At 43.6% G+C, this 27,906-nt stretch overlaps 2 protein-coding genes across 2 annotated transcripts in view; one reads left to right on the top strand and one right to left on the bottom strand.

Annotated features, from left to right (window-relative positions):
* The window catches only part of LOC310795979 (serum response factor-like), a gene marked incomplete at its 3' end in the record, with an annotated part of 32,768 nt that extends 23,697 nt beyond the window's left edge, over window positions 1-9,071 (top strand). The window contains exons 4-8 of the mRNA XM_083658120.1: window positions 1,387-1,539; window positions 3,167-3,271; window positions 6,296-6,493; window positions 7,435-7,511; window positions 8,976-9,071. Of these exons, the coding sequence (XP_083514246.1) occupies window positions 1,387-1,539; window positions 3,167-3,271; window positions 6,296-6,493; window positions 7,435-7,511; window positions 8,976-9,071 (629 nt within the window). The remainder of the gene's footprint in view (window positions 1-1,386; window positions 1,540-3,166; window positions 3,272-6,295; window positions 6,494-7,434; window positions 7,512-8,975) is intronic.
* A 4,235-nt stretch (window positions 9,072-13,306) lies between these two features.
* Window positions 13,307-26,239, bottom strand: fhip2a (FHF complex subunit HOOK interacting protein 2). Its single transcript, XM_083658485.1, has 17 exons — window positions 26,114-26,239; window positions 24,945-25,023; window positions 23,967-24,136; window positions 23,726-23,830; window positions 23,495-23,617; window positions 22,723-22,923; window positions 22,404-22,600; window positions 21,457-21,571; window positions 21,253-21,329; window positions 20,927-21,119; window positions 20,652-20,815; window positions 19,707-19,853; window positions 19,517-19,607; window positions 18,118-18,261; window positions 16,677-16,817; window positions 16,348-16,451; window positions 13,307-16,256 (listed from the first exon to the last, which is right to left on the bottom strand). The coding sequence occupies exons 1-17, from the start codon at window positions 26,156-26,158 to the stop codon at window positions 16,136-16,138; spliced, it is 2,217 nt and encodes a 738-aa protein (XP_083514611.1). The 5' UTR covers window positions 26,159-26,239; the 3' UTR covers window positions 13,307-16,135.
* Between the last annotated feature and the right edge of the window lie 1,667 nt (window positions 26,240-27,906).

Raw genomic sequence — 27,906 nt, forward strand, 5'->3', positions numbered from 1 at the left:
TGCTGTTGTCTCATACAGGATGTGTTAGGCTAGTCTGTGTTGCACAGCCATGAAAGCGAACAGGCCTGGTGGCTGGTCAGCGCTGCCTCTTCTAGGTGTTGGCAGTCATGCTACGAGCCGGTCGCTTGCCTGTGGCTCTGTTGACTGTACTCTCCCTTGGCTGCCATGACAGACACGTGATGCTCACCAACACCAGAGCCTGACTGTGTGTCATTCTGACAGACAGCTGAAGGACAGCCAGGCCAGCCTCTCTATCGCTCGCCATCTCTCTCCTCCTCTCTTTCTTTTTCCTTTTCCCCCCGTCTTCCTCTTCCCATCGCCCCCCCCCCCCCCCCCTCCTTTCCATCCCTCCCTCCCTCCCTCCTCTCCACCACCTGTCTGGCACATAGCAGCAGTGCCAGGTGGAACAACACTCCCTCCCACACTAAACCCTCCTCAGCTGACAGCTTGAGAAGGCAACTGTCTATGGAGCGTATGACCAAATGTGAGGCTGTAACCGGAGAGTTCCCGTCCAAACTAAGAGATCTGCCGAGTTCTACGCCGACAGACTGATTGATGGCACACAATTCAAACAAATCAACGCTGCTTTTGGAAAGAAGGTCGCCGACCAAATAACAAAAGAGTAACACACAAATGATTTGACTTTATTTATTTTTTTAAGCTAAATTTGAATTTAGCTGATTCAGGTTTGAAGCCATTGTTAAATCATCACTGAAAACACACCTTTGACCTCACAACAGCTCATTTGAATATGAATGTGCCAACTGAAAATCACCACTCATACCGGTGTCATATGTGTCACTTAGCAACCACGTTATTTAGCTACTATTCACATATGTTGCTATGGGGCAGAAGATGAAAATTTAATTATTATTGAATCAATTGATCATTTCAATTAAGTATTGAATATTTGCATTCCTTCCATTTTATATAAGCAATAAGCTTTTATTTAGTTATTATTACTTATACACATTTAATACTTATTGCTTAAATTCACTGAGTGGAAATCCTGCTATTTACTGTTACAGTAAACGCCAGTATGATTGATATCCACTGTGTGTCACCTCGTAACTACATTGTTTAGTGTCTACTGTGTAAGAACTATTGTGTGTGTTGCTACATGGATAAATAACATTTCATTATTTACTCATTCAAATCAAAGATTTTTTGAATAGTTGCACTTCTTATCAAAATATGTTCCTGCCATTTTTAATAAAAGCCGTAAACCAGTCGAGGCATTGGCGTAGCGATTTTACAAAACCCGCTAAAAGGGTTTTGGGGCCCTCTTGTGGCTTAATATTGAAATGAGCTTGAGGTAACGGTGGTTGTGTTTCCAGGACGGAGATGTAGCATTCCTAATCCTCCTGTCCCTGTGTGTGTCTCCAGCAGGCACTCCTCTCCCCCCCGGCACCCCCACCATGTCTCTGAGCCAGCTGCAGCAGCACTCGCTGGCCCTGCAGGGGGCGCACGCCCAGGTGCAGCCGCAGCAGACACAGCAGCAGGCAGTCTTCCGCTTCCCTGCCGCCGTCTCCCTCACAGGTGCAGGGACATGCATGTAGTAGTAATAATAATAATAATAATAATAATTTTATAATAATATTTTTATTATTATTATAATATTTTTAATAACAATTTTGCTCGGATGGAGGGGTTGCAGTGGGGGGGGTGTTTGCATTCGAGTGAGTGAAACCGCCGGTACATTGACTTTAAAACTCCTGTTAACATCAAAGTGGAATGGAGTCGCTGAACAAAATATTGAATTTTTTGCATCGTAAATGTACCTTGTATCTACCTAGAGCTGGTCGCGTGACTTCTACCGTACTACTTGGTATATGTGTGCACACTGTATTTCTTTTATGCATGGGTCTTGGGGCTCTGCATGGCCTACAGTCAGAGCACATACCCCCAACACATAATTCCCCTACACACATTGCAAAAAAGCATCCCACACAAACAAACCAATGGCTCATCATAATAATAATGTTATTGTTAATACTACTAATGTAATGATACAGGACAAACGGGCTCAGACACAGGAAAAAAAAAAAAAACATGCATACATCATCGACATTCAACATTGCAATGTGGTGCTACCAGCCGCTCAAGGCGCTTATGTATGTAATAGATGAGGTGCATGATGGGATCTCACGCGAGGGGTAACGTGGCCGTCATCTCGATGTCAACTACACACCTGTATAGTTTCAACTACACACCTGTATAGTTTCAACTACACACCTGTATAGTTTCAACTACACACCTGTATAGTTTCAACTACACACCTGTATAGTTTCAACTACACACCTGTATAGTTTCAACTACACACCTGTATAGTTTCAACTACACACCTGTATAGTTTCAACTACACACCTGTATAGTTTCCTGACTGCGTCTTGTACGGTTTTGATGCTATCATGTTCTCAAAATCTGTCCACAGACAAACGGACAAATGAACCACCAGGCAAAGTACTCAGAACAGCTTCTGTGGTAGTTCTCACTACAATAGGTGTCTCCAGGACCACTTTTTGCCATGACGACACACACAGACTTCCAAAGTGAAGTGACAGCAATCACTGCAGCAATCACTGTCGCGGGCTGGTAATAATACAGCTAATATTAGGACAGTACTACCACTATTACTACTACTATCTCAAGTACAGCCACCACTGCTAATACTGTTCCTACTACGACTACTCGCACTACTCCTGCTGCTGCTGCTCTCACTAATACCAATACTACTACTGCTGCTACGACTACTAATATCACTTCCATTATAGAGCTCAACAGTCATGTGAATTTTCCGTGACGTCTCTCCAGCCCCGGAAGAGAATTCCCCATTCATTTTCTCCACAGACATTTTGAAAAATCCTTATATAACGAGTTTTCAGGCTGGAACCAAGCCAACCAGCGGCGTACTGAATCGTGAGTGACCATAAAACATTTCACTTGGAGCGAAAATAAAAAGCGGGGAACACTTTTTTCTAAATGTCTATGCAGAAAATTAATGGGGTCTTCCGGACCGGGAGACGTCACTGAGCGTCACGTGACCTGTTGATCTCTATAAGCACCTGGCACAAAGCATGGCACCTGGCCATACAGATTGACTCAACGGTGCGCCGGGTGCTGGTGACTTACTGTAGTGGCCATGTTCCCCCCCTGTGTCTCCCAGGAGCAGGGGTTCCCCAGCAGCTCCAGGCCATCCAGGTCCACCCCAACACCAGCTCCAACAGCGACAGCAGCCCCGAGATGATCCACACCTCCACCAACTCCACCGGTACGTCAGGTCCACTCCCTCCTCTGAGACAGACCAATGTCTGCTTCAGGTCACGTTTGGAGAATCTCCTGAGAGATCCAGGCCTTTATAGCCTCATCCTGGCTGAGCACTGCAACACTTGAATCTTACTGTATGTATGCGTCACACACTTTGCATCACGTAGGCGTAGGCCTGGCGGCGCCAGATGGCGGAGAGGTGTAACTGTACGTTTAATTTTGTCACTGTGAGGTCAACACAGAATAATCAGGGTTCCCACGGGGCCTTTGAAATCCTTGAAACTTAGTGAATTTGGGAAAAAATCGAGGCATTAAGAGTTTTTGAAAATAGACACGGGTCGTTGAAAGTGCTTAGAGATGCATAGAGAATTACGAGGCGCTGGCCGCCTCCAGCTTTCGACAAAGTGAAAACAAAATATTTTCTAACAAGCGTTGCAGTCGGTGGATTTCTGTCATTTGTAATTGCGTCATTATCTCATATCGGTCGGGCTCGAGTACCTCCACCTCATTTAGAGCCAGTAAAAATCATGGAATCAATTCAATAAACAAGGGGTTACTTAGCACAGTGGTTCTCAAACCTTTTCACATCAAGGACCCCTAAACTGAAACAAATGACACCACGGACCCCCATTTGATGAGATTTTGTCCCTAGACCTAACCCATCTGATCAGATTTTGGATTTTGTGACAACCCTCCCACTCTCCTGGCCCTGTCCTGCAGGAGCCTGGGCCCAGTTGTCCTAAGCACCTTAGGTTAAGATGTCCCTTAGAGACAGAGGTTAAGGTGACCATCAAATAGAATCGGCTGCACATAACACCCTTAAATCTTCTCCATAAGGTTAAACATTTTAAGGAAAACATAAGCACAATATTTAAGGGTGTTTTGTGCAGCCAATTCTATTTTATGGACACCTTAACTCTGACTCTAAGGGAAATCTGAACCTAAGGTGCTTAGTGCAACCTGGCCCTGGTGTGTTGGGGTTGTTAGGCTGATTGGATGCACCTGGACCCGGGCTTAGACACTCAGCAGTCTCTCTCTCCTTCCTCACCGAGGCACATTCTGTTCTTTTGTTTAATGTCGTTTGTGTTGTCTAGTTATTTTCCCTTTGTTTTAGTTCATAAATTATTATTATAACTTTTACTTTGGTACGACTCCCCTCATTTGTTACTTCCAGGTTGTAATATATGAGGGGAGTCAGACACCAAAGTAAAAGTTAAAACAATAATTCATGAACTAAAACTAAGGGCAAATGACTAGACAAACTACATTAAACAAATGCACAAAACAAAAATGTGCATAGTTGAGGAGGGAGAGAGACTGAATGGTCTGAAGTAGTGTCCTCTAGAGAGAGAGTGGCGTCAGCGGAGGACCAAAATGCAAGACTCATTAGTCAATGAACAGCCAGGAATGGGTCTCGCGCTACTTTTGCATGCTAAAATAAAGCTGATAATGTACAATTTGATTCAAGGGGGGGGAAACCCTTTCAGAGTACAACACAAACTGTCTATTTTGCTGCAACTCGACAGTGCCGCTTAATCCAGGACCTTACTTCCTGGAACTCTTGAGAGTAAAAAACTGGTCCATTGGAGTGAATGGAGATTTTGCAAGTCGGCTCTGGTCTGAAGTAGTGTCCTCTAGTAAGAGAGTGGCGTCAGCGGAGGACCAAAATGCAAGAATCATTAGCCAATGAACAGCCAGGAATGGGTCTCGCGCTACTTTTGCATGCTAAAATAAAGCCGATAATGTACAATTTGATTCATTTCAAGGGATGAAAAACCCTTTCAAAGTATAGCACTGTCTACTTTGATGCAACTCGACAGTGCTGCTTTTTTTACTGAAGAGTTCCACTTTCTACTTCCTGGAAAAAAACTGGTCCATTGGAGTGAATGGAGATGTCGGAACTCTTCTATTATACGGCTCTGGTCTGAAGGTCTTCTAAAGCCCAATGAGTGCACCGGGCCCAGGTGCACCCAATCGGCCTAACGACCCCCCCAACACCAGGCTCCTGCAAGACAGGGCCAGGAGAGTAGGGGGGGGGGGTTTGTCATACCTTAAAGGAACACTCCGCCCATTTTCAACCAGCTTTGTATCATTAGAACATCAGTAGTATATCAGAAAACTGTAAACGGTTTTGAAGTCCGTCATTTAATTTGACAGTTATTGAGTGTTAAAGTGTGGTCCACACTAACTCAAATTAATAACTCATTAACTCCAATCAACTCTCAATAACTGTCAAACTATTCATCATTCATCTAGTTTGACAGTTATTGAGAGTTGATTTGAGTTAATGAGTTATTAATTTGAGTTAGTGTGGACCAGTGATGTCACTGGTCCACACTTTAACACTCAATAACTGTCAAATTAAATGACAGACTTCAAAACAGTTTACAGTTTTCTGATATACTACTGATGTTCTAATGATACAAAGCTGGTTGAAAATGGGCGGAGTGTTCCTTTAAGATGTTTTATTACAGAAAGTGCAAGAAACTCATGGCCAAAATAGTCATTCTGTCATTGTGTTATTCTGTCATTGTGTTACTTATGGTTGGAATTCTAGTGAAAATAAACGATGACCCTTTTGGCTGGGGACCCCACTTTGAGAACCACTGACTTAGCATTTCAACTCGTAAATACGTCCGTCTTATCGCTCAACTTACACAATACGGACCACAATGGAAATAAGTCCATGACATTATTGTGTCTATCCTTGATGTTTAGCTTGAGACGCATGTTCTTTTTATTTAATGTGTTTAACTTGACGTCGAATAAATCAAATCAAATACAGTATTGTTTTGCTGTGCTGTGTTAGAGAAGGGAGGAGACCGCATAGTCTGCCTGGCTGCCATCACTATCACAGCACAACATTTCATGTTGAAGACAGTTTCGGAACCCTGAATAATCCAAAACAATAAAGCTGAATTGAATTGAGCTGAACTGGTGGCAATGCCTCTCTTATTATGGCTATGAAGCGCCACCTGCTGGTCAAAAAACCTGTAGACAAATCCTCCCTCCCTCCCTCTCCCTCCAGCAACGGTGAGTCTCCCAGCAACCATCGTCACCTCCTCGATGCCCACGTCCATGGCGGGTCACATGATGTACGGCAGTCCCCACACGCTCATGTACACCTCCACGCCTGGGCTGGCTGACGGGGGCCTGGCTGTGCTCAACGCCTTCTCCCAGGCCCCCTCCACCATGCACGTGTCCCACGCACAGGCCCAAGATACAGGTGAGACACCACTCCACCACACACACAGGTGTAAATAATCCTATTTTAACTAGGGATGTAGGGGGGAGGACTCTACTCATCCACCCACCACCGATGTGTAGCACCCCCTGTGGGTGATGCACGGCAGCCAGTTTGTGCCAAAACGCTCACCACACATCGGCTCTCACGGTGGAGAGTTGAGGACTGAATGTGCCAATTAGATGGTGAGGGATGATTAGGTGGCCATGATGGAAGGAAGGCCTGTGTGGGACTTTAGCCGAGGCACCGGGGGTCACACCCCTACTGTTGTGAAGAGGTTAGGGTTATAGGTCACACCCCTACTGTTGTGAAGAGGTTAGGGTTATAGGTCACACCCCTACTGTTGTGAAGAGGTTAGGGTTATAGGTCACACCCCTACTGTTGTGAAGAGGTTAGGGTTATAGGTCACACCCCTACTGTTGTGAAGAGGTTAGGGTTAGGGGTACAGGTCACACCCCTACTGTACATGTGAAGAGTGCCAGATCTTTGTAGAGGACCGCAGGAAGGAGTCAGGAAGTAGCATGTTGGATCTTACCGGGATGGGGATTTCACTTAAATGCATCAAATAAGGTCTGTGGTTAACAAAAGTTTATGGGAGCGGTCATTTGGGTTCAGCAGGATAATCTTCATAAACATGAATCACTTTGATGACTTTTCAGTACAGTTTCAGTACATGAGCACAGTATCGGGTACATCTAGTTTTAACCTACTTGACGTACCAGATGGGTGGGATTTGCCACCAGGGCAAGTTAGGTTATGTACTATAAGTTGTCCTCTGGATATACACTGCACAGAGTTTAAGCAGTGTTTAAGATTGTATATAGTCAGTATTATTTAGTATTATTTATATATATTATTCAATTCAACTTCAAAGGGCCTGGGTTTGAGCGTGCGTCTGTGTGTGTGTGTGTTTGTGTGTGCAGGTGCTGTCCCTCAGGTGTTCCTCACAGCACCTCCAGGCACGGTGCAGATCCCCGTCTCAGCAGTGCAGCTACACCCAGTACGGCAAGATCTCCATTTTACAAGTGAAACTCTCATATTCCCTCTGCAACCAGCATGCCACCGCCCGCACCGCACTAATGCATCCTAACAGCACTGTCTGGCACCGGGGGGGGGCGGGGGGGCTTTGGCCCCACTGCCTCCTATGTATGTATGGATGTATGGATGTAGATGATCAGATGGCATCTGGCTCCACTTTGTCTTTGACCCACAGCAAATACACATGCAGTGCACCAACCACAACGCCACTGTAGCAATGCATGAACATCACGTCCAATTGTTTTCACTGATAAACTCCATTCTGGTGGTGATTGGTGAAAAAAGAAAAAACAATGATTTGGTGATTTTATATATATATATATATATATATATATATATATATATATATATATATATATATATATATATATATAATCTCAAGTGAAAATTTTAATTAATTGTGGGGGAAATTGGACAAGGCTTCTATATGAAAATACACGTGTCTTTAGTGATTTAATCATTAAATGTTTTCCACCTAGCAGTATTTCACAGAGCACCTTTTGATTGATTAGGAAGTATGTTTACCGTTGGTCATAACGACATCATGTTTATACTCGCAGCGATGGCCGATGTGTTACAGATGATGTTGTTTGCGCCCATCGCAGAGAAATTAAATTGGATCGAACATAATATGGAACTGTCTTATCCTAACATCATCAATTTCTGAGCTCAAATTAAATTACAATTAATTACATTGCGTTATTAAAAGCAGAGCTGGCTGACATGCGGAGGAGTCAGCCAGCTGCGCCTGGCTTTCAGAATGGACACCAAACTAAACAACCTGGGAATATGTGCATTACTTTGATCTGATGGAATAAAACCATAAGAACATTGTCAACTGTACATGATGTGAGAAGTGAAAACACTGCAATCCGCTGTTTATTTTTTAGACATGATTAAACAAGGCTGCCTCTGTGTAGCCTGGGTAAACCCAGCCCCCACGTGACCTGCTCTCAGACCTCTGGTTCTCAGTCACTAGTGACTGAGAACTCTGAGAGCAGGTCACGTGGGGGCTGGGTTTACCCAGGCTAGCCTCTGTGATCATACTAGTTTACCATAAAGAGGACCAGACCCCGAATAAATGAAAGCTGCTTGTTTTAGATGACGGTAGATGACAGCAGTGTCGGTGATGACATTTCTATAGCCTACTAGTGAGAATATCACCAGCAATAACTGAGCAATTGACTAAACCTCTGATGCATTCTACAATCGTTTGCGTGTTTATAGTTTTTATGAGCAACAGCGTCCAAAATCAAAGTTGAACGATGATGGAATGTCGGTGTCCATTGGGCGATCATAATTCGCTCTACTGTATGTCGCATAGCATGCTCAGTGGCGAGGGCTGTGCTGGGCATCTGTCCACCTGTCTTGACGTGACGACGCTTTGTGATTGGCTGTCGGCTGACGCAGCTGTGCTGTGTTCCAGATGGTGATTGGGCAGCAGTCGATCGGCAGCAGCGGTAACCTGACGGAGCTGCAGGTGGTGAACCTGGACGCTGCACAGAACTCTAAGAGCAACTGACAGACAGACAGACAGACGCTGGAGCTGCAGAGCCAGGGGAGCTGCAGAGCCAGGGACACAGACAGATATACAGACTGACTGACATCTCTATTTATTGATGCCTTCCTACAGAGTTTCACGTCACACCTCAGAATGTGGCTTTACAGTACATACTATATACACGGGAGCGTCTATCTCTACCAATGTGACGGATATACCCAGAATGCCTTGCGGCCCGAAGAAGGCCGAGCTCCCTTCGGGGTGACGAGGGAACGAGAAACACCATAAAACTCTTTTTGTTTTAAGGATATTGTTATAAATAGGCAAGTAAAACAATTTGGTTAAGTTATAAGAAAAATGTTCAGCTCCATTCTGAGGACCAGGGTTACCATCTCGGATAAGTGACATAAATGTTTAACGGACGTTTTTCTTGTTTGAAAATGTTTAATTACGTACCAGTAGGGGTGTGCTGTATCGTATCGTTATCGATACAGTTAGTTTTATTACCATATCGTCAAAAATTCATATCGTGATCTTGTGATAATAGCAATATTCTGACTTGTTGATGTAATGACGTTACGCTGCGTGACGGTGTGATGTACCCACAGCAACAACAAGCATGGCTGATAGTGGCTCCACGGTGGAGATAATTTTCAAAAAGTGGTCTGGTTACAAAAGAGCATGTACAACAAACCACGGTAATATTTGAAGGCAAACTGTTTACGTTTATGCTGACATATAAAACTACAACACTTATTTTGTTGCAATTGTACATATGTTCTTGAAATTAATAATATATTTTTCTGCATTTTGTCATATCGTCAAAAATATCGTTATCGCAGAAATACCCTGGATTATCGTGAGATTATTTTAGGGCCATATCGCCCACCCCTACGTACCAGATACTGTAGGTGGTTATGTGATGGTCGTGGTTAAATCAGGAAACCTTAAAGGAGAATTTCGTTTTTTTACACCACGGTCCTTATTTCCAGCTTAAAATATGATGTTTTACCCACCCTGGGCTTACAGTGCTTCTTCTTCTGTGGTTTATCTAACAGAAGCGCTTCTCACTGCTGCTTCTGAAGCACATCCGGGGCAGGTCAGAGTTGACTCGTTATGTTGTTGTTAGCTTAGCAGCCTAGCTTGTCATATAGATATGATCTGAAACAACCATAATGAACCGCGATGTGACAGAAAATGTGTTATTTACAGAGCGCATGCACCTTGCCCCGTTTGCGCCCGTTATAGCCTGTTTGAGGATACTACTCCGAAATCTTCTGTGGATCACCGAATGAAACCAAAGTTATTTGGGTGAGTAAAACATCATATTTTAATCTGGAAATAAGGACCGTGGTGTAAAAAAACCGAAATTCTCCTTTAACCTTAAAACAAAAAGAAAAATGCAATGAAATATGTTTGAAGACTTCTTTTTTTTGCCTTTCTCGTTCCCGCGCCATCCCGATGGGAGCTCGGGCTGCAAGGCATTCTGGGTATGTCCGTCACATTCGTAGAGATAAGATGCCCCCACACACACACATAAACAAGGGCATATGTGTGGCTAACCCTTGTGAGTATATGTTTTGGTATATAAATATATTCGCAGAAGCATAGAAATATATCGAGGTGTTCACTATGTCATCCGAACCGATTTTCTATGATGTAGATGGTGTTATTTTTGTGTGCGTGTGTGTGTTTTTTTTATGTCATTACATGCACACACACACAAACACACACACACTGCAGGTGCCACAGCCTCACACCAGCCAAAGAGACATTCATTTGTCTGAATGTTCGAGTGTGAGTCAATGTTTGCACACAAGCGTGCGTGTCTGCGTGTGTGTGTGTGTGTGTGTGTGCGTGCATATCTGGGGTTTGTAAATGGGCGGGGAGATGCATATCGATTTAAAAGACATTTGGAAATGTACATAATTCTTTCTTTTTTTAATTGAAAACTTGTATTTTTAGCCTGTTTTCGTTTGTGCGACGGCATGTAGTTGTTTTTTACGTAGCTGTTTTGTATGTACATGCAAATGATTTGCATAAAGAAATTGATTATTTACACACATCATATATGATATGTAAATTAATGTAATATACCAACATTATGTTGATTTACTGTCATGCGTGGTGGGAGTTTTGAGATGTGTTTTTTTCACTACACTTCATGTCAAGATGGAGCAAGAACGCTGGATATTTTTCTATGTTTTAGATTGTAAAATTTGTAAAGGCTGTCCCTCAAATAGGATCCAGGAGTTGGGTCAGTACATGTGAGACATTCTCAGATATTTATGGTTCACTGCTCAGATATTCTCTAGTTCAGCAGGGATAATAATGATGATGAATTTCAATGTTGATGCAATAGCTGACATAATCATGTGATGTGACATCAACTTTGCATTTGAGGTTTCCTCGTGAAGCTGATCTGGGACTTTTCTAAGCATAGGAACTAGAGGTATATATCTTTGAAAGCTAGGACAATCTGAAGGAAAATGCATGTTTACATCCCAACTTTCTGCAAAATCTCAAATTACAGGCCCAATTTGTTTTTCGATGTTTACAAATGAGATACTTTGTTTACGGGGTTCCCACACCTTCCTCAACATCAAATTCAAGGACCTTTCCCCCAAACATGGATCAAGGTTAATTCCTGTTACAATAGAAAAGCAACGCATTTTTATGGTGAGAACTTAGCAGAAGCTCACAGACAATTAAAAAGACAGGCATGTGAACACTTCTCAACTGTGCTGCGTTAGTGATGGCAGACTATGTGGTCTCCTACCTTCTCAGCACAGCAAAAAAAGATATACCATGGAGACGTGCTCCCCTAAATTCAAGCACTTTCACGGACCCCCGTCTATTTTCACAAACTTTTAAGGCCTTGATTCTTTCCCCCCCAAATTCACAAACTTTCAAGGACCCGTGGGAACCCTGCGTTTAGCTGTCAATCAATAATGTGAGTCAGAATGCGAGTCAATATTCAAGCACACAAAACTAGAGGCGAAAGTGGCGCCACAGGTAGAGCAGCAAAACTGACAGATTGGGTCTGTGTGTATTTCTTTTTAAATGCTTTCATAACTAATGACTTGATCCTCCTTTGGGTGACACAAGCCAGAGTGCCAAACTAAACGTGTACTAATGACAATGGGTAAGCAATTCTTTTGACTGATTTGATACATGAGTGATCTATTGTAAATCTATTGCCCTGCTTTTAAATCACCACACTGCAGATATCATTTTTTTTAATTTCATGCAAAGCTACTAGTGACTTCAGTCAGGGCATTGGATAAAACACTGTTTCTTTTTTTTACCAAGAGTAGGCTTTAACACTGTAACTTGGTATTAATGCCACTTCCATACTGCGATCAAGGCATTGGTGCTTCCTTGGATGGGGTGCCGTCATTCACTCGCATTCAATGCTGTTCAGATACTGTTGTTACACTGGCATTTTGGGGATGAATATTTTCTAGTAACCACGATGATCTCTGAATTTGGAAAAGTTCAGGTGCTTAAGGTAATACATTTCTTTTTACGAGCATTGTAAGGCCCTGGCTGACTGCAATCTCGGTCTTACCTCCGCTATACACCATGTTAGGAATGAGCTGGGTGAGACCGAGAGCCTTTCTGCACCGTAGTGCCTCTTTTCCTTGGCTGATTTCACATTACGCGTCGTTCATTCCAAGGGAAATTTAGGGTTGGCTGACTTCCAGAACCAGCTCGCATGACTTCGGACCTACTGATCCTCTGCTCTGCCCACAGGGAACTAAACTAGTAATATAGAATTAGCTGGGTGGCAGGAGATGGCGGAATTGAAGCCAAAGAGAATTTGACGGAGGGTAAAGCACCATGGTTTAAGCTGCTCGGGTCGTTCGCTGGCAGAGAGGGGAGGGCACACAGGTCTGTGTGCACGTCATCCTGCACACTGTTGTAATGGACCTGCTCGATGCGGTTTGCATAGGAAAATAACATTGTATGTTATAGGCATTTTTACGTTCATTAATAATCAGTTCCCCTAATTGTCTGGTGTTATTCAAAAATACAATTTGGGGTGTTACTGAATGGAATTTGTGGTTTTCACATTGTCATTGGAAGATAAAATGGTTTTGTGTATTTTTGTTTTAGTACTTTTGTTTTTTGGATCTTTATGTAACAACATATATGTACAGATTTTTTTGTAATAAAAACAGAATGAAACTAAACTAACTCTTGAAGGAATGACCACATAATGAATACTTTTTTTTTTTTTTATTGGGACGGAAAATGTTAAACAAAGCCATAATGTGCTGACTGGAACCTAATACATTTTGTATAATAGCGGTCATAAAATGGAGATGGCTTATGAGGAATAAATGAACCAACGTTACGCCCCTGAGTGCATGACAGACTGCAGTGATCGCTTATTACTCGGCGAAGCATTGGAAGGCATGAGGAATGGCCATGCACCTTACCTTAATATGTTTAAATTATGCATTGCACAAATCACAGAAATCAAACTGGCCATGGGGCAAAAACTATAACTAAAAACCATACCCCATTTCACACCAGACAAGAAGCAGCAATGTAGTTTTAACATTAAACACAGCAACATTTACCAAATGATACAGTGATTGGTCAAAGCTGAAAGAAGTAAAGAAATCAATTGGCATCAGAGATTGAATATACTAAAGATCCTGCACCTAGGCGAGGAAATACAAGTCCTGTACATCTGCACAAAAACCAAACTAAGACCATGTAACACAAGAAGAGATCTTAAAAGTCACAACCAAACCCAAGAGAAGCAGATAACCATCAACATCCATTTTAGTCCCCAGAGATCCACAGTGAAGTAAGGCATCGTTTCTCCCTGTCAGTGTCTTCAGAAGAGCAAAGTGCTGACAGCTAAGAAATCATTACAGGTGGCTGGTCTGCCTTTTTTCTTCTCTTTTTTTTTACCAATGAAAAATAATGTATACATACGCATGCATTTGTGGCAGGTAGTATCTCTATTGCTATTGTACACATACAATATACACATGTACAGAAAGGTAGGAAATGCAGTTGATTAAAAAATGTGCATGATTGATAAGTTAAAAAAAAAAAGTTTCCCATTAAAATAGAAATGTTACTCCTGGTACATCCTAATATTTTTTTGGTTCATGAAACAAAACAAAAAGCTTCTGTGAGGTTGGAATATATACATTATGAACAAGTATGAAGACAATGTGCAAATCTGAATCCATGCAAACATTTTGCATAATGTAGCTTAGGTGCTTGGATGATGTGTTTGTAGTGGGACGAAAACAAAAAAAATATCGAAGGCTCAAGACTTGTGACTTGACTGGATAAACTTTGCATTCTCCATAGCAACAATACCTCATATTACACACAAGCTTACCAATCATGGAAACATTCAGACAGGGAACATAATGAGAAAGAACCAAAGTTATATCAATTAATTAATTTACACTCATTCAGATATTACGTAATGGATCACTGCTCCATGAGGGCGAGACTTTGATTCAAAGTTACCGACCCCCTCCAAACAAACCCATTTCAACAATACACGTACTCTTATCTTAAGTACTTATTTCCTCAAGATCAAGGTGAAAAGTAATACTGCTGATGAACGTTAATACAGCGTAGGAAGTCATGATAATCTATGGAGGAACTCACAGCTCTAACCATAAAAAATATGTCATGTGTTCATGACGCAATGTAGGGTTTCCAATGGAGCCTGTCATCATTTTCCATGACGGGCTGGATCATCAATATGATCAAGATGATTTTGCCATGTACATCACTGCCATGGACACGCCCCCAAGTTATTGAGAACTGCAGTGTAAAAAAAAAAGGGTGTAAAATAGAATAGCACAGATCTCCCCTCAGATATACCAGACAATGGTATATGACAAATGCAACACTATGCATAAGGAGAGCAATATTTCAAAACTAACTAAAGTGGATTTGGAAAAAAACAAAGGAAACGTATCTTTTTCCACAAAGGCCAGCTTGCCGTTCCATAAAAAGTAATTGTGATAATGTAACGAGTGCAATGTACAGAGGTCCATGTGCAAATTCACAATTCCAGAATCCACATTAAGAAAATGTGATGAATGTGACATCTTTGGGTGAAAGTGATCAATTACAGATGAGCTTGGAGAGCACTAGCGACGACAGACAAGAACCAAGGACAGAATATGGGCAAGCAAATTAAGCAACAAGCATCTGCTTAGTCAATTAAGATTATTTTGATTGGTTAAAATATGTCTTTCCCCCAATACAAAGACAGTTGTTAAAAAGCCAAACTGAAATAAAATAAAATAAATATAAATGAGGGCTTGGCATTCAAAAGTATGAGTCTAGTATCTTGGATACTACAGCTCATTTTCTCCAATTTCTGCATTTGTTTTTGTAACAATCAGCTAATAATTGGGACGCTACGGCAGAGGGCAAACTTCTCTACAGCCTCTTAAGTCATCAAACAGACAACACACGAGAGGTTCAGATCACATGTTTCAAAAGGAAACAATCGTCTGTAACTGAAAGGTGTGATTCCACACTAAGGCATTGACGTTTACAAATGGGTGACACTGAAACTGTAAATAAATACATACACACCCACCCCCACACACACACAGTACACACACAGTACACACACAAAAACCTCTTTTCTCTATGAAATACGTAATTACGGGGCTATGGTCTCCGTTCGCCTGGTGAGAAAGAAGATGGCGGGGAGAAAGTGAGAGAAAACGCAGAGGCCATGTGGGTAACTTAACCTGGCTTTAAGAGTCCAGTGATGTCTCTCTGCACCACCTCCACCTCCATCCTCGTCCTCCTCCTCGAGCTGCCCCTGCTGGTTGGGCAGTGTCCTGCGCTTTGAGATGCTGAGGAACCAGACCAAAGACGTTCTCTAGTGAAGCGCGGGAGGCCGGAGTTGATGAAACCTGTGCTCCGTGTGGGCGATAACAGTCTGGCAGGGATGACCAGTTAGTGGTAATGGTTTGCTGACCCTGTGGCGCCCATAGCTCCGCGTGCGCCCCCCAACACCCCCCCCTCCCCGCTGAGGGCCCGGTTTGATCCCGACCCGTCTGCACCGGCCCGGAGCGTTAGGGCGAGGAGGAGGCGGCGGCGGCGGCGGCGTGGAACTTGACGAAGGCGATGGCGGCCAGCTCCTTACAGAACTCCTCCAGCACGATCACCCCCTCCAGCAGGGTACTGTGGTCGATACTAGAGAGACAGAGGCCAAATCTAATGACACACCGAGGAGACAAGTGACACCAGTAAAGAAGGTGAAGTACAGAAGTGAGGAAGGACCTACTTGATGCCCTCCGGCTCGAGACCCAATAATCTCTTCCTCACGAGCAGCAGTTTGGCTGTGAAGTCTGGGATGCGCTGAATCCTCAACATGAGATCGCCCACCACCTTACAGACACAAAGAACAGGCAGCAGTCAACAAATACAGCACATTCATTGACGATGACATATTGATGTTTAAAACGCTGCACATAGTACATTTAAATGGGGAAACTACAGCCACCTATAGAACAGTGATGAACAGCTTTTGGAATAGCAGTCTCTAGCAACAACAGTTCAACCTCATGATGAATAAGCTGCCTATTGGATTATAGCAGTAATGTGTCTTCTTACCCTGACGATGACTGAGAAGAGGGACCTGCAGCCGGGGGCCAGGTTGATGTAGGGGTCCAGGAGGTACTCGTGCATGTGGGGGTGCGGTAACAAAGACAGCTTGGACAGCACAGACGTCACCTGCAGGTTCACGTCGTACGGCTGCAGGACAGAGGAGACGCATCACAGATATGACTAGGGCTGGGTTCAAAAAATCGATTCTCCGATTTTTAATCGATTTTTATTTTAATCCTCGATTATCGATTCGTATGTCCAGAGATCGATTTTTTTTTTTTTTTTAATAAACAGGCTAAAATATTATGCTGTGTGTGGTAGTTGAAACATAGTTTCAAGATGACATTTATTTATGTTTGTAGTTGAAACAAAAACAAATACTGTAGGCTACATGAATGGAAATGTTTGATCATTAATATCTACTTTTAGAAATGATATAGGCTGAAATCAAATCACTGTGCATAATTGTGAAAGTGTCTTTATTGACAGATGAAAAGGCTGTTATTTACCCTTTGTCACCACCTGGTGAGTAAATATATGTGCAACTAAAACCATTAAAATTGACAACAGGTCTGCAACTTTTTTTCCCCGTGTATCTACTTGGCTGGTTGGGAACCCCTGTGTTACATAACTGGACATGTAATTCAGGGTACAGATCAAAAAACATTTTGAAACATATTGAAATCGATCGAATCCGAATCTAATCGAAATTAATCGATTCGCAACCTTGTGAATCGGAATCGAATCGATTCTTGAAATTTGAACCAATACCCAGCTCTAGATATGACACAATGCAACTACAAAACACACAGGCAGGAAATTCTAATATGGGGGCAGAAAATCTACCATGAATAAAGGGTAGCAACACCACAAAGGAATTTCATACAGTAATGTTTGAATGACGCCGACCTATAAAAGCTTAAAACTGCCTCCCCGTATCGGTTGTTCCATTTCCTTAATTTCCTATTCACATTTGAACATCACTTGTCAGGCGAGTGTATGACCCGAGTGCTGATTGACATGCAAAAACCTACTTTTATCAAATGGAATTTGGTTGTACATTTCAAACTAGATCGTAGCACACAGGGAAAATATGGACTTTAATTAACATGATAATGCATTATTTATCTCACAGAGCCTTTAGAGACCTACCACTGCAGTTTATTTTTGCCGTTTCAAGTGGAGAAACTTGTTTCCATCAACCCGACAAATCTATTATTGCCGTGAAACTGTTGTTGTTTTTTTATCTGAAGCGGCATTTGTGATTTCCATAAGGGCACTTTGCAGTGTGGGCGTCTAATTATACAGCCCTGTGGACTGTTACCTGGTGAATCTTGAAAATCCAGTGGGAGTTTCTTACAGATAGCTCAACACTACATCTGCAGTTGTTTCAATGAAGCCCATATGAATGAGAATCACTGTCACTATGTAGGCAGACCAAACCCACCTGATCCAGAATCCGTCCCATCCTGTCAAAGAGGACCTTGAGGAAGTGGCCCTCGAAGAACGGGAGGTCCAAGTTACACTTCTCAAAAGGCTTCGGGTTCCCCCTCCAGTCCCACCGCTGGCAGACCCCACAGTAGTCCCTGAACTGAGGCGATAAAGCAGTCTATACTCTGTATGTGTTGTGGTAGTGACACACAGGGGAATAAAGCAATCTATACTCTGTATGTGTTGTGGTAGTGACACACAGGGAAATAAAGCAGTCTATACTCGGTATGTGTTGTGGTAGTGACACACAGGGAAATAAAGCAGTCTATACTCTGTATGTGTTGTGGTAGTGACACACAGGGGAATAAAGCAATCTATACTCTGTATGTGTTGTGGTAGTGACACACAGGGAAATAAAGCAGTCTATACTCTGTATGTGTTGTGGTAGTGACACACAGGGAAATAAAGCAGTCTATACTCTGTATGTGTTGTGGTAGTGACACACAGGGGAATAAAGCAGTCTATACTCTGTATGTGTTGTGGTAGTGACACACAGGGAAATAAAGCAGTCTATACTCTGTATGTGTTGTGGTAGTGACACACAGGGAAATAAAGCAGTCTATACTCTGTATGTGTTGTGGTAGTGACACACAGGGAAATAAAGCAGTTTATACTCTGTATGTGTTGTGGTAGTGACACACAGGGAAATAAAGCAGTCTATACTCAGTATGTGTTGTGGTAGTGACACACAGGGAAATAAAGCAGTCTATACTCGGTATGTGTTGTGGTAGTGACACACAGGGAAATAAAGCAGTCTATACTGTGTATGTGTTGTGGTAGTGACACACAGGGAAATAAAGCAGTCTATACTCTGTATGTGTTGTGGTAGTGACACACAGGGAAATAAAGCAGTCTATACTCTGTATGTGTTGTGGTAGTGACACACAGGGAAATAAAGCAGTCTATACTCGGTATGTGTTGTGGTAGTGACACACAGGGAAATAAAGCAGTCTATACTCTGTATGTGTTGTGGTAGTGACACACAGGGGAATAAAGCAGTCTATACTCTGTATGTGTTGTGGTAGCGACACACAGGGAAATAAAGCCGTCTATACTCTGTATGTGTTGTGGTAGTGACACACAGAGAAATAAAGCAGTCTATACTCTGTATGTGGTGTGTTAGTGACACACAGGGAAATAAAGCGGTCTATACTCTGTATGTGTTGTCTATACTCTATGTGTTGTGGTAGTGACAGTAGTGACACACAGGGGAATAAAGCAGTCTATACTCAGTATGTGTTGTGGTAGTGACACACAGGGAAATAAAGCAGTCTATACTCTGTATGTGTTGTGGTAGTGACACACAGGGATCACAGGTGTTGCTCGTTCCATGATGTTGGAGAAAGAGAGCTTACCTGTCTGTGTGCATCTCTCAGGTAGGTGTCATACCCTGTGCCCTCCACCTGATACGACGATTTGGCCTCATCGGGCACCAAACACAGGAAACTGCAGGCAGCAAAATGAAACTATGAGACTTAAACGGACATGGCAGAACGCCTCCACATTAAGAGTCGTGTGCCCTGAGCGGATGGATCTGTTGTGCACCTGTTGACAATCTTGTGGACCTCCGTCTTGCCGTCAGACTTGGAGTGGTCAGGACTCGGCTGCGGAGAGGAGCTCAGCCAATCGGAACTGGAGAGCCGGCGGGCTGGAGAGAGGTCATCGGCAAAGAGCGGATCCTCCTCAAGATCCCTGTCAAGGAACATCACAAAACAATTTGCATAAATACTCCCTGCCTATTCAGATTATCATCCAAGTCTGATCACTACTGCTTCAGTTATTATAAGCACATTTATTCCTTTCCATAGATGGGGCCCCCTTATCCAGCTAGATAACGACAAATATGTGGAAAATGTAGCAGCTAAACATGTTTAACCTGAAACGACAATCGTCAAAGAACAGCTGCCATGTGCCTTTCACATTTTTTGACATAATTTTTGGCCTAAGATTACTGCATCATTCAACCGTCAGTGAATCATTTTGATAGACGAGAGAGACCCATTAGTTGGGAAGTGTGACCTACTGCGATCTCTATTCTCAATTCTAGTTAGTATACAAGAGTGAGAGGAAATCTCTCTTATGATAGTGTTCTTGTCATGTCTTTAGTTTCATTGATTAGAGGCTACCACATATCAATCAATGACATCAATAAACAAGCAAGCCATTCATCATCATCATCCTTCAATCTCACAGAACTGACAGCCTGGAAGTACATTCATTTATGTCATCAGTTGCTGACATCTATTATCATGACCCAGTTAGTCATGAGACCCAGTTAGTCATGGCTCAAAGGAAACCCGTCAACTGAAACTGACAACAAGGAACAGTGTTGTTGGGAGTGGGCGCAACATTGGAGAAACACAGCGAGTTGATGCATTCACTTTATTTCCGCTGAAGTGGCGCCTCGCTCCGCAGTAGATTATCCAGAGAGTGCAGCCATGCAGAGCAGGCGGCTCAGGAAGCTTATAAAGGGCAGAGGCGGGTCCTTACACGGCATCATGGGGCTGGCCGTTCTCCAGGGGCTCTCGCTCCTCCTGGGGCTTGTTCTCCAGGTAGTTCCTCTCCTCCAGGCTACGCAGCACCAGGCTGTGGAGGATGTGCTGGTTGGGCTTCTGGATCAGCTGCTCGAACAGGCGCAGTGTCATGATGCTGATCTGGGGACACGGAAAAAGGAATAAGGTTTAAAAATCATTACAAACTACAAAATATAATCTATACAATTGGTGAGGCGGGACTGGGTTCAAGCACGCTTGTGGGATGAGCACCTCGTCTGACAGGTGGTCGCAGTGCTCTATGAGTCTGTGCCTGAGCGGAGTGTGAGCCATGGTGGCCACAGTCTCAGGCTCCTCGTCCTCCCCCAGCAGGAAGTAAACCATCTCCTGCAGAAGAGCCTCCGACGTCACCTGCCTGATGATCCTGTTCAGCAGTGCTGTGGAGGTCAGGATGCCCACCTCCGACCTACACACACACACACACACACACACACACACACACACACACACACACACACAATCTGTTACGACATGACGATCTTGATACTGTATCAAAGTTGAAAGGGAGCATTTCTTTGATGATTGTAAGCAGGACTCACGTCTGCATTAGCTGCGGTTCCATGATCGACACAAAGAATCTTTCTCTCACTACTTTGGCCATCACTGCAGCTGCCGACTGGAGGAAAGAAAATTTAAAAACAAACCCAAAAGTCAGCCTTCTTCTGTGGCAATTATATAGAAAAATAACCCCCCATTAAAACAGTGTGTTCTGCTGCAGGGTGAGCGGGCGGTATAGGACGGACCTTCTGGGCCTCCTTGATGAGCTGGTCACAGTAATCAAGCCACGACAGGAAGGAGATGAGAGCCCTCTTCCCTGTGAAGAGAGCAGCGTCCTCCTTCAGGTTATATACATCCAGACTGAAACAGAAAAGAAAGGGGGGTGGGGAGTGCAGAGGATTAAATCATTGAGAAACTGTTCAAGTTCATCCACTGACAAGGGGATTCTCAACCTCAAGTAGATGTCATCATGATCATCAACTCTCACAAGTTGCTAATGTAGCTTCTCACACTTGGGACTTTAGGGGAGCCTTATGGCGCGGACACACTACACGACGGTCAAAGTCATCAGATCGCTGTTATGTTCAGATGACACAACTTGCTGTCTTTGGATCGTTGTGGTTTTGACTGAGCTGCGACAGGGGATCACACATTACAAGATCTTTCACCAGGAGAATCCCCAACAAGTCCACAAACGCAGTCTCACACAGGTTTGCTCACCGCTTTATTCCTAAACACACACACGCTTGCACAACAAATATGAGCCAACAAATATGAGCCATTCTACCGAATCATATTCAGAGTTATTCAGTCAGTTATTAAGTTTACTGCCTCTGTGATTCATCGGCGAGCTCCTCCGTCACATCGTTGAACAATCGAGTGGCAATTTACAAGTGCCGAGCCAACGCCAAATTTGCGTCTGATCTGGGGCGGGGGTTTGTCGGCGAGCTCCAAAAATGGTCACCGAGGGCTCGTATCGTCTAGTCTGAACTCACTATCATTCTTAACATCTGCCCAACTCGTTAAGAATTAAGACACTCGCACACATTTGATTAGCATTGATAAATCATTACACTTCTATTGATTATCCATTCTGGGGGGACAGTGCGATCTATTTGAAGTCATTAAGAGAGAGTGCGGAGGAAGCATCAAAGGTGTGGCGTCAGGAAGTAAACACTGGACAGAGATTTACCCCCAGTTGACGGACTCCACTGTCTCAATGTCCAAGGGATCCATGGACTGAGGCAGGGCCTTATAGAAGGCAACCAGCCTGTCGGTCAGCAGCTCGCACAGCTCCGTGTTTTCCGTCAGACACTTGGCAGCCGCAGGCTCCGGTAAACTGACCAACAGCATCAGGCCCTCGCATGCCTTCACCACCACCCTGCCATCCTGAGAGGGGGGAGAGAAGACATGGACAGGAAGGAGAGCATAAGGACGTCAATACAGACTTTCAACTAAAAAAACAGGTTAAATCACTCAAAACAACATGACTTTATTGCGTTACTACTAACTGGGCTCTTGGTGAGGTTGAGCAGGGAGGTGACGATGTTGTAGTTGCTGCCGTTATTGTTGTTGCCGGTAGGGCGAGCGCTGGCTCCAGCCTGGGGCTCCTCTGGGGGCTCAGCCCGTTGGCCCGTGTCTGGGGCCGACTGATTCTCCTTCCCCCTCTCTGCCCCTGCAGGACTCCTCGCCTCGGGCCTCTTCACCTTGTTCTGCAAGTCGTGTTGCAGATAAGATTAGAATGAGAGGTATCCATATGAACTGCCTACTTAAAATTCCCATGAGGCTTTTTTTTCTGCTAGTCTCACACACCTGTGAATATTTATGAGTGTGTAGTAGGGATGCGCCGATATGAAAATTTTGGCCGATGCCGATAACCGATATTAACATTGCTGTTATGGCCGATAACCGATATTTACCGATGTCGATATGATCTGTATAAAACCACATTTTTATGATCATCACATTTTGTACATACTGAAAAACACATGTTAACACTGAATTTGAAAAAGTTATGCCTTTCTTTATTTGCAAAGCCTTTGGAAAAGCCCATAAATCATAGATTTACTGCATTATTTCATATCAATGTGAAGAATTTGGCTGATAATGATAACCGATATTAACATTGCAACATCTGACCGATACCGATATGACCGATATGTTAAAAAATGACCAACATTGGCCGATACCGATATGATTGCCGATATATCGTGCATCCCTAGTGTGTAGCTCAACTTCTTTCCTCGGCCCGTATCGCGACACAGTGTCATAGCAACAACCTACCTCGAGGAAGAAGTTGACTAGGTATGGATCCTGCTTCAGTTTGGCACAGACTATGCAGAGGAACTGGATCTCCTCGTTCTCTGTGGGAGCAGTCAGAACCTCCCCACACAGACGGATCAGTTTCTGCACAGGGGGGAAACATCACAGCCGCAGAGAAAGCAAGTTGCATAACTGCTCATTGAGGAAAGCATTTTGTGGAGAAGGAACATCAAACAGAGACATTGGACTCACCTGTACAGGCCTGTGGACATTGATGTGGGGCAGGAGAGGCTGACGAATGCGCCCTAGCAGCTTTGTATAGAAGGTCAGCACTTGCTGCTTCATTCCTGGAGGACACTGACGTGCGAATAACAAAGAACAACAAACAAACATTAGCCAATATCACACAGGCTTATGTGCACACCATTTATGATACAAAATGTTTTCTAGGTAGTGTTGCAGTTCTTGGAGTTATCAAGCATGGCTGCCTCACATCTGCTTTGCCCAAGGTGTAGAGGGTCTCCAGGATCTTATGGTGGAGGAGGTACTCCATGCAGGGCCCCGTCTCCCCAGACTCCCTCTCTCCTTCCTCCTGGGTCAGTATGTCCAGCATCTGCTCCAGGTGGGATGGGATATTGGTGTCTGTAACGGGGGCTTTGTCATCTGATGGGCGGGAAAAGACACACCAACATGTCAGAAACACTTGAACTGCCCAGCCCAATAACTTTACAGATATATCATTGGTGCAGAGAGAGATTCTGTGACGTATTTTTCAGCCCGAACTGATTGGTTACTGTCTGTTGTCATTCATCAAACTCTTTGACCTGACCAATCACAGTTGCAAAACAGGACAACTTTGATGATTCTGCGCCAAATAACTTAAATTGATAAGAACTGAAGGCTAATAGTTTGTTCCACTGCAACATCATCGCACGAGCGCTTTTGTCAAAAAAGCACAAGAGCTTCGTCTCTTGCCTCAAATACTCTTTGTCTGCTACATCCACCGTAAAAACGTTAACTTTAGCTGCAAGGAGCAAGCAGCTCAACAACCGACCAACATATTTGAAAGCTGATGGGCTTACTGGAAAGAGCGTGACTCAAACTGTTTAACAGGCAAAACCTTTGGTCACTCACAGTGGTGTTTTGAGGCCGGTGAAGTGGTTACAGCAGCAGATAGTGGGCTTAGCTAACAGCTAGCTAGCTATTTAACATACAGGTGTGTTGTTGCTGCGCTCTGTAGTAATGCGTCATCGGTAGATTAGTCCTGCTGCCTACATCGTCCAGCCAATCAAGCATCTCAGATGGTATCTGTCCAAAATGACGGCCAGTGGACGCTATGCATGAAGAGTGCTGACAGCTGTAATACATAATGAGGCTGGATAACCAGGCTAATCAATTGCATGGTATCTCTGTGGAAATCCACTGTAGCATAAGGTGTTACAGTAAATGATGCCCTTAAGACTGTTCTTACCAGAGGTCTCTATGTAATAATGTGTAATGGCCTTCCAGTGATAGACAAAGTCCTCCTGTAAGGGCAGCGAAGGGGCAAGCTGAAAAAGAAAACATAAAATCATAATTAAGTGCATTATTGGCTAATGACTGTTTGTACAACTTTGTAGTGGCAGCCCATGTCATTTGGTTAAAGCTGAGCAGAGAGTACTAGTTATCCTACCAGAAATTCTACATGTTTTGGCCTGATTAAGCAAAGGAGTAGTTCTGCTAGAGCATGATCATTTATTGTATGTGAAGATGTAAATGCATGAAATGGATATTGGGGTGTCTCAGTAATCTTAACAATCAACTCATATTTTCATATTCATATTTAATTGTATTTTTATTCCTATTCATTCACATTTTCACCTTGTTCTGCATCACAACTGGGATAACAAAACAGACTTTGATCTGTGTAGTGGGAGCAAACTACAGTGGTGCTTCTGCTGCACCTGACATAGCTTAGCTGAATGGATTTCCAGGTAAATCAAACTGTTATAACGATAATTAGGCAATTCTCTAACTACTAGCACTAACGTTAGTTCACTGCCCAATGATGAGTATTGTTTGGAAACTCTAACATGAAAAGCCTGAACAGGTTTCAGGCAGGTTGATAGCCGTTAGCTAAGTGGCTAACCTAATACAGCTCAAGCTCAACTGTTCGGGCCAACAAACCGTTTTGTAACAGTGTTTGCGCAACCAATGCTGCCCCCATCATTTCAACAATAACGTCACTCCCCATGATGAGATCTTTCTGGTTGAAACGAGCTACTATACGGCGTAGTTTAGCTTGCTGTGGCTATCATTAGCTAAAGGCTAACTTAGCTTGACAGGCACAAATGGCTTGCAGGAAGGGAAAAAAACAACAACCACAACACAACAATGTGGTAAATACATGTTAGTTAGCGCTAGCTAATGTTATCCTTAGCAAATATCTCAACAACCACACCCATACCAATATTGTAGAACAAACAAATTAACAGCACAAACACAAAGCGCTAACGTTAGCTTTTGCTAATTGGCTAGCTAGCATTAGCCATCTAGCGTTAATGCTGACGTTATGTTAGGTCTGGCCGACCAAAGGCCCATCTCAACCCAAACACACCAGCCGAGGGATTGTAAACTTCTCTGGTAACATTAGAAACTCACCGCTTCCACTGCGTGCTGGAGAATGGATGTAAATTTGGAGAACATTTTGTTCTTCGACTGGACCAGTTTCTCCCGAGAAGACCTAGAGAATTCCTCTATCTTCTTCTTCCTGTTGTTACCTCCTCGATCCAGATTGGAGGTTTCATATAATGACCCTTATAATGAAAGAATAAACGTAGCGTAAGCAATAAAACGGCAACACGCAGCCAGCCACAGGACTTCACAGGCCTGACAGAACGATTGTAAACAAGACGTCTACTGCCTCTCAAGTACGCTCATTTGGACACCGTGGCACTTCCCTGGCCAAACACTACTGTGTTAGACCACCAGGGGGCGTACGCACACAAGAGACAGTCGTTTAATTAGGGACTATAATCAATGGATACAATTAAGGGGGGGGGGGGGGTCAGTGCATTCAATGAGGGACAATGATCATTGCATTCAGTTAAGGAAGACAACCTCTCACGATGGAATAGGCCAACCTCAACAATTGGATTCAGATAGCCACGCTGCCACGCATTAAAATGTCGAAAATGCTCCCAGACCAGAGTTAATTGTTGATGATTATGGACTATATAACATTACTGCAAAATGGGCTCCCTCTGAAACCAATAGAGGGAGCCTAATACCAAGGTCAAAGAGGCATTCATTCTGACTTTCGGGGGGAATTCCCAGACTTGGACTATAACTGAAATACCAATATTCTTTTCCACCCACATAGCTTAAGGTTTATTTTTATTTTATTTTCCTCTCTCAATAGGCCTACCTCTAGAGTTAAAGTGAGCCAAAGAATCCACATGCTCCGCCCATCTGCAGATTAACTGACAATGTTTTCCTTAGAACTGGTCGAATTACTGGCAATCTTCAAACAACATTCTTTCCTTCAGAGACTCCCTTCTGCTCTGCCTGTCAACTTCATGATAATATAGCAACTATCGAGGTCAGAACAGCGCAGTCATCACAGGCAAAAAGTAGGCTAGCCGGATTTTAGTAGCCAGGTGGCAATGTAGGCAGCTACAACGGCTTTTTTTTATGGATCGTTCCGTTTGTAACTCCATATAGTCCTGCGGTACTACTGTTGAAAAATGGATATAAACTTGTAGGAAAATAGCGGGGATGCTGTCTGTTCCAGGACACGCCCTGTCGCCAGAAAGTGCTCTCTCCATCGCGCAGTCTATTCTAGTCTACCCAAACGCAGGCGGTGTGTTTCCCGGCGTTTTATCCCCTTAAATGACAGCGAAGAACTTCCAGCGTGGATAAAATCCGACTGTCAACGTGGTCCTTCCCTTCTTCCAAGCCGCACCGGTGGATCATCTCCTACTGTGGATCATCTCGGTGAGAGAAAGACAGAAAGAGAAGACGGGCTCTACCTACCGGGCATGTCTGCTGCTAGAGGTGAGTGTCTTTTGCCGCAGAAGCCTTCATCTCGATACATGGGAAGAGAAGGGGGAAAGTCTCTCTTCTTTTGGAGAGAGGGGGGATCTTTGGTTGGAGGATGGAGGCAATGGAGAAGGGAGCCTATTTGCGTCGTCTTGCGGGGGGACCAGGCTGTGGTAATGAATGACACTGTGCTATTATAACTAGGTTACACCGGTGCATAGCTGAAACTATACAGCCTAGAGCTGCTGCCTGCCTGCCTGCCTGCCTGCCTGCCTGCTGCAGCCCCCTTCTGCACAGCCTACAACTTATAGATACTGTTGAAGCCAACACACTGTGGAGATGGGCAGCCTAAAAATAGATCACATGTTTTTTTTATACCCAGCCTGTGATAATACACCTCTTCTGGTTACTGG

This window comes from Poromitra crassiceps (genome assembly GCF_964638095.1).
Source record: "Poromitra crassiceps genome assembly, chromosome: 22".
Classification (NCBI taxonomy): Eukaryota; Metazoa; Chordata; class Actinopteri; order Beryciformes; family Melamphaidae; genus Poromitra; species Poromitra crassiceps.

What these genes read in the sequence shown, in the direction of transcription:
- fhip2a (XM_083658485.1), bottom strand. Translation starts at nt 26,158, where the DNA reads ATGTTCTCCAAATTTACATCCATTCTCCAGCACGCAGTGGAAGCG. An exon ending in TCAACCTCACCAAGAGCCCA is followed by an intron (nt 22,601 to 22,722) that starts GTTAGTAGTAAC and finishes CCCCCCTCTCAG; the next exon opens with GATGGCAGGGTGGTGGTGAA. An exon ending in TGGGACGGATTCTGGATCAG is followed by an intron (nt 16,818 to 18,117) that starts GTGGGTTTGGTC and finishes TCTGTCCTGCAG; the next exon opens with CCGTACGACGTGAACCTGCA.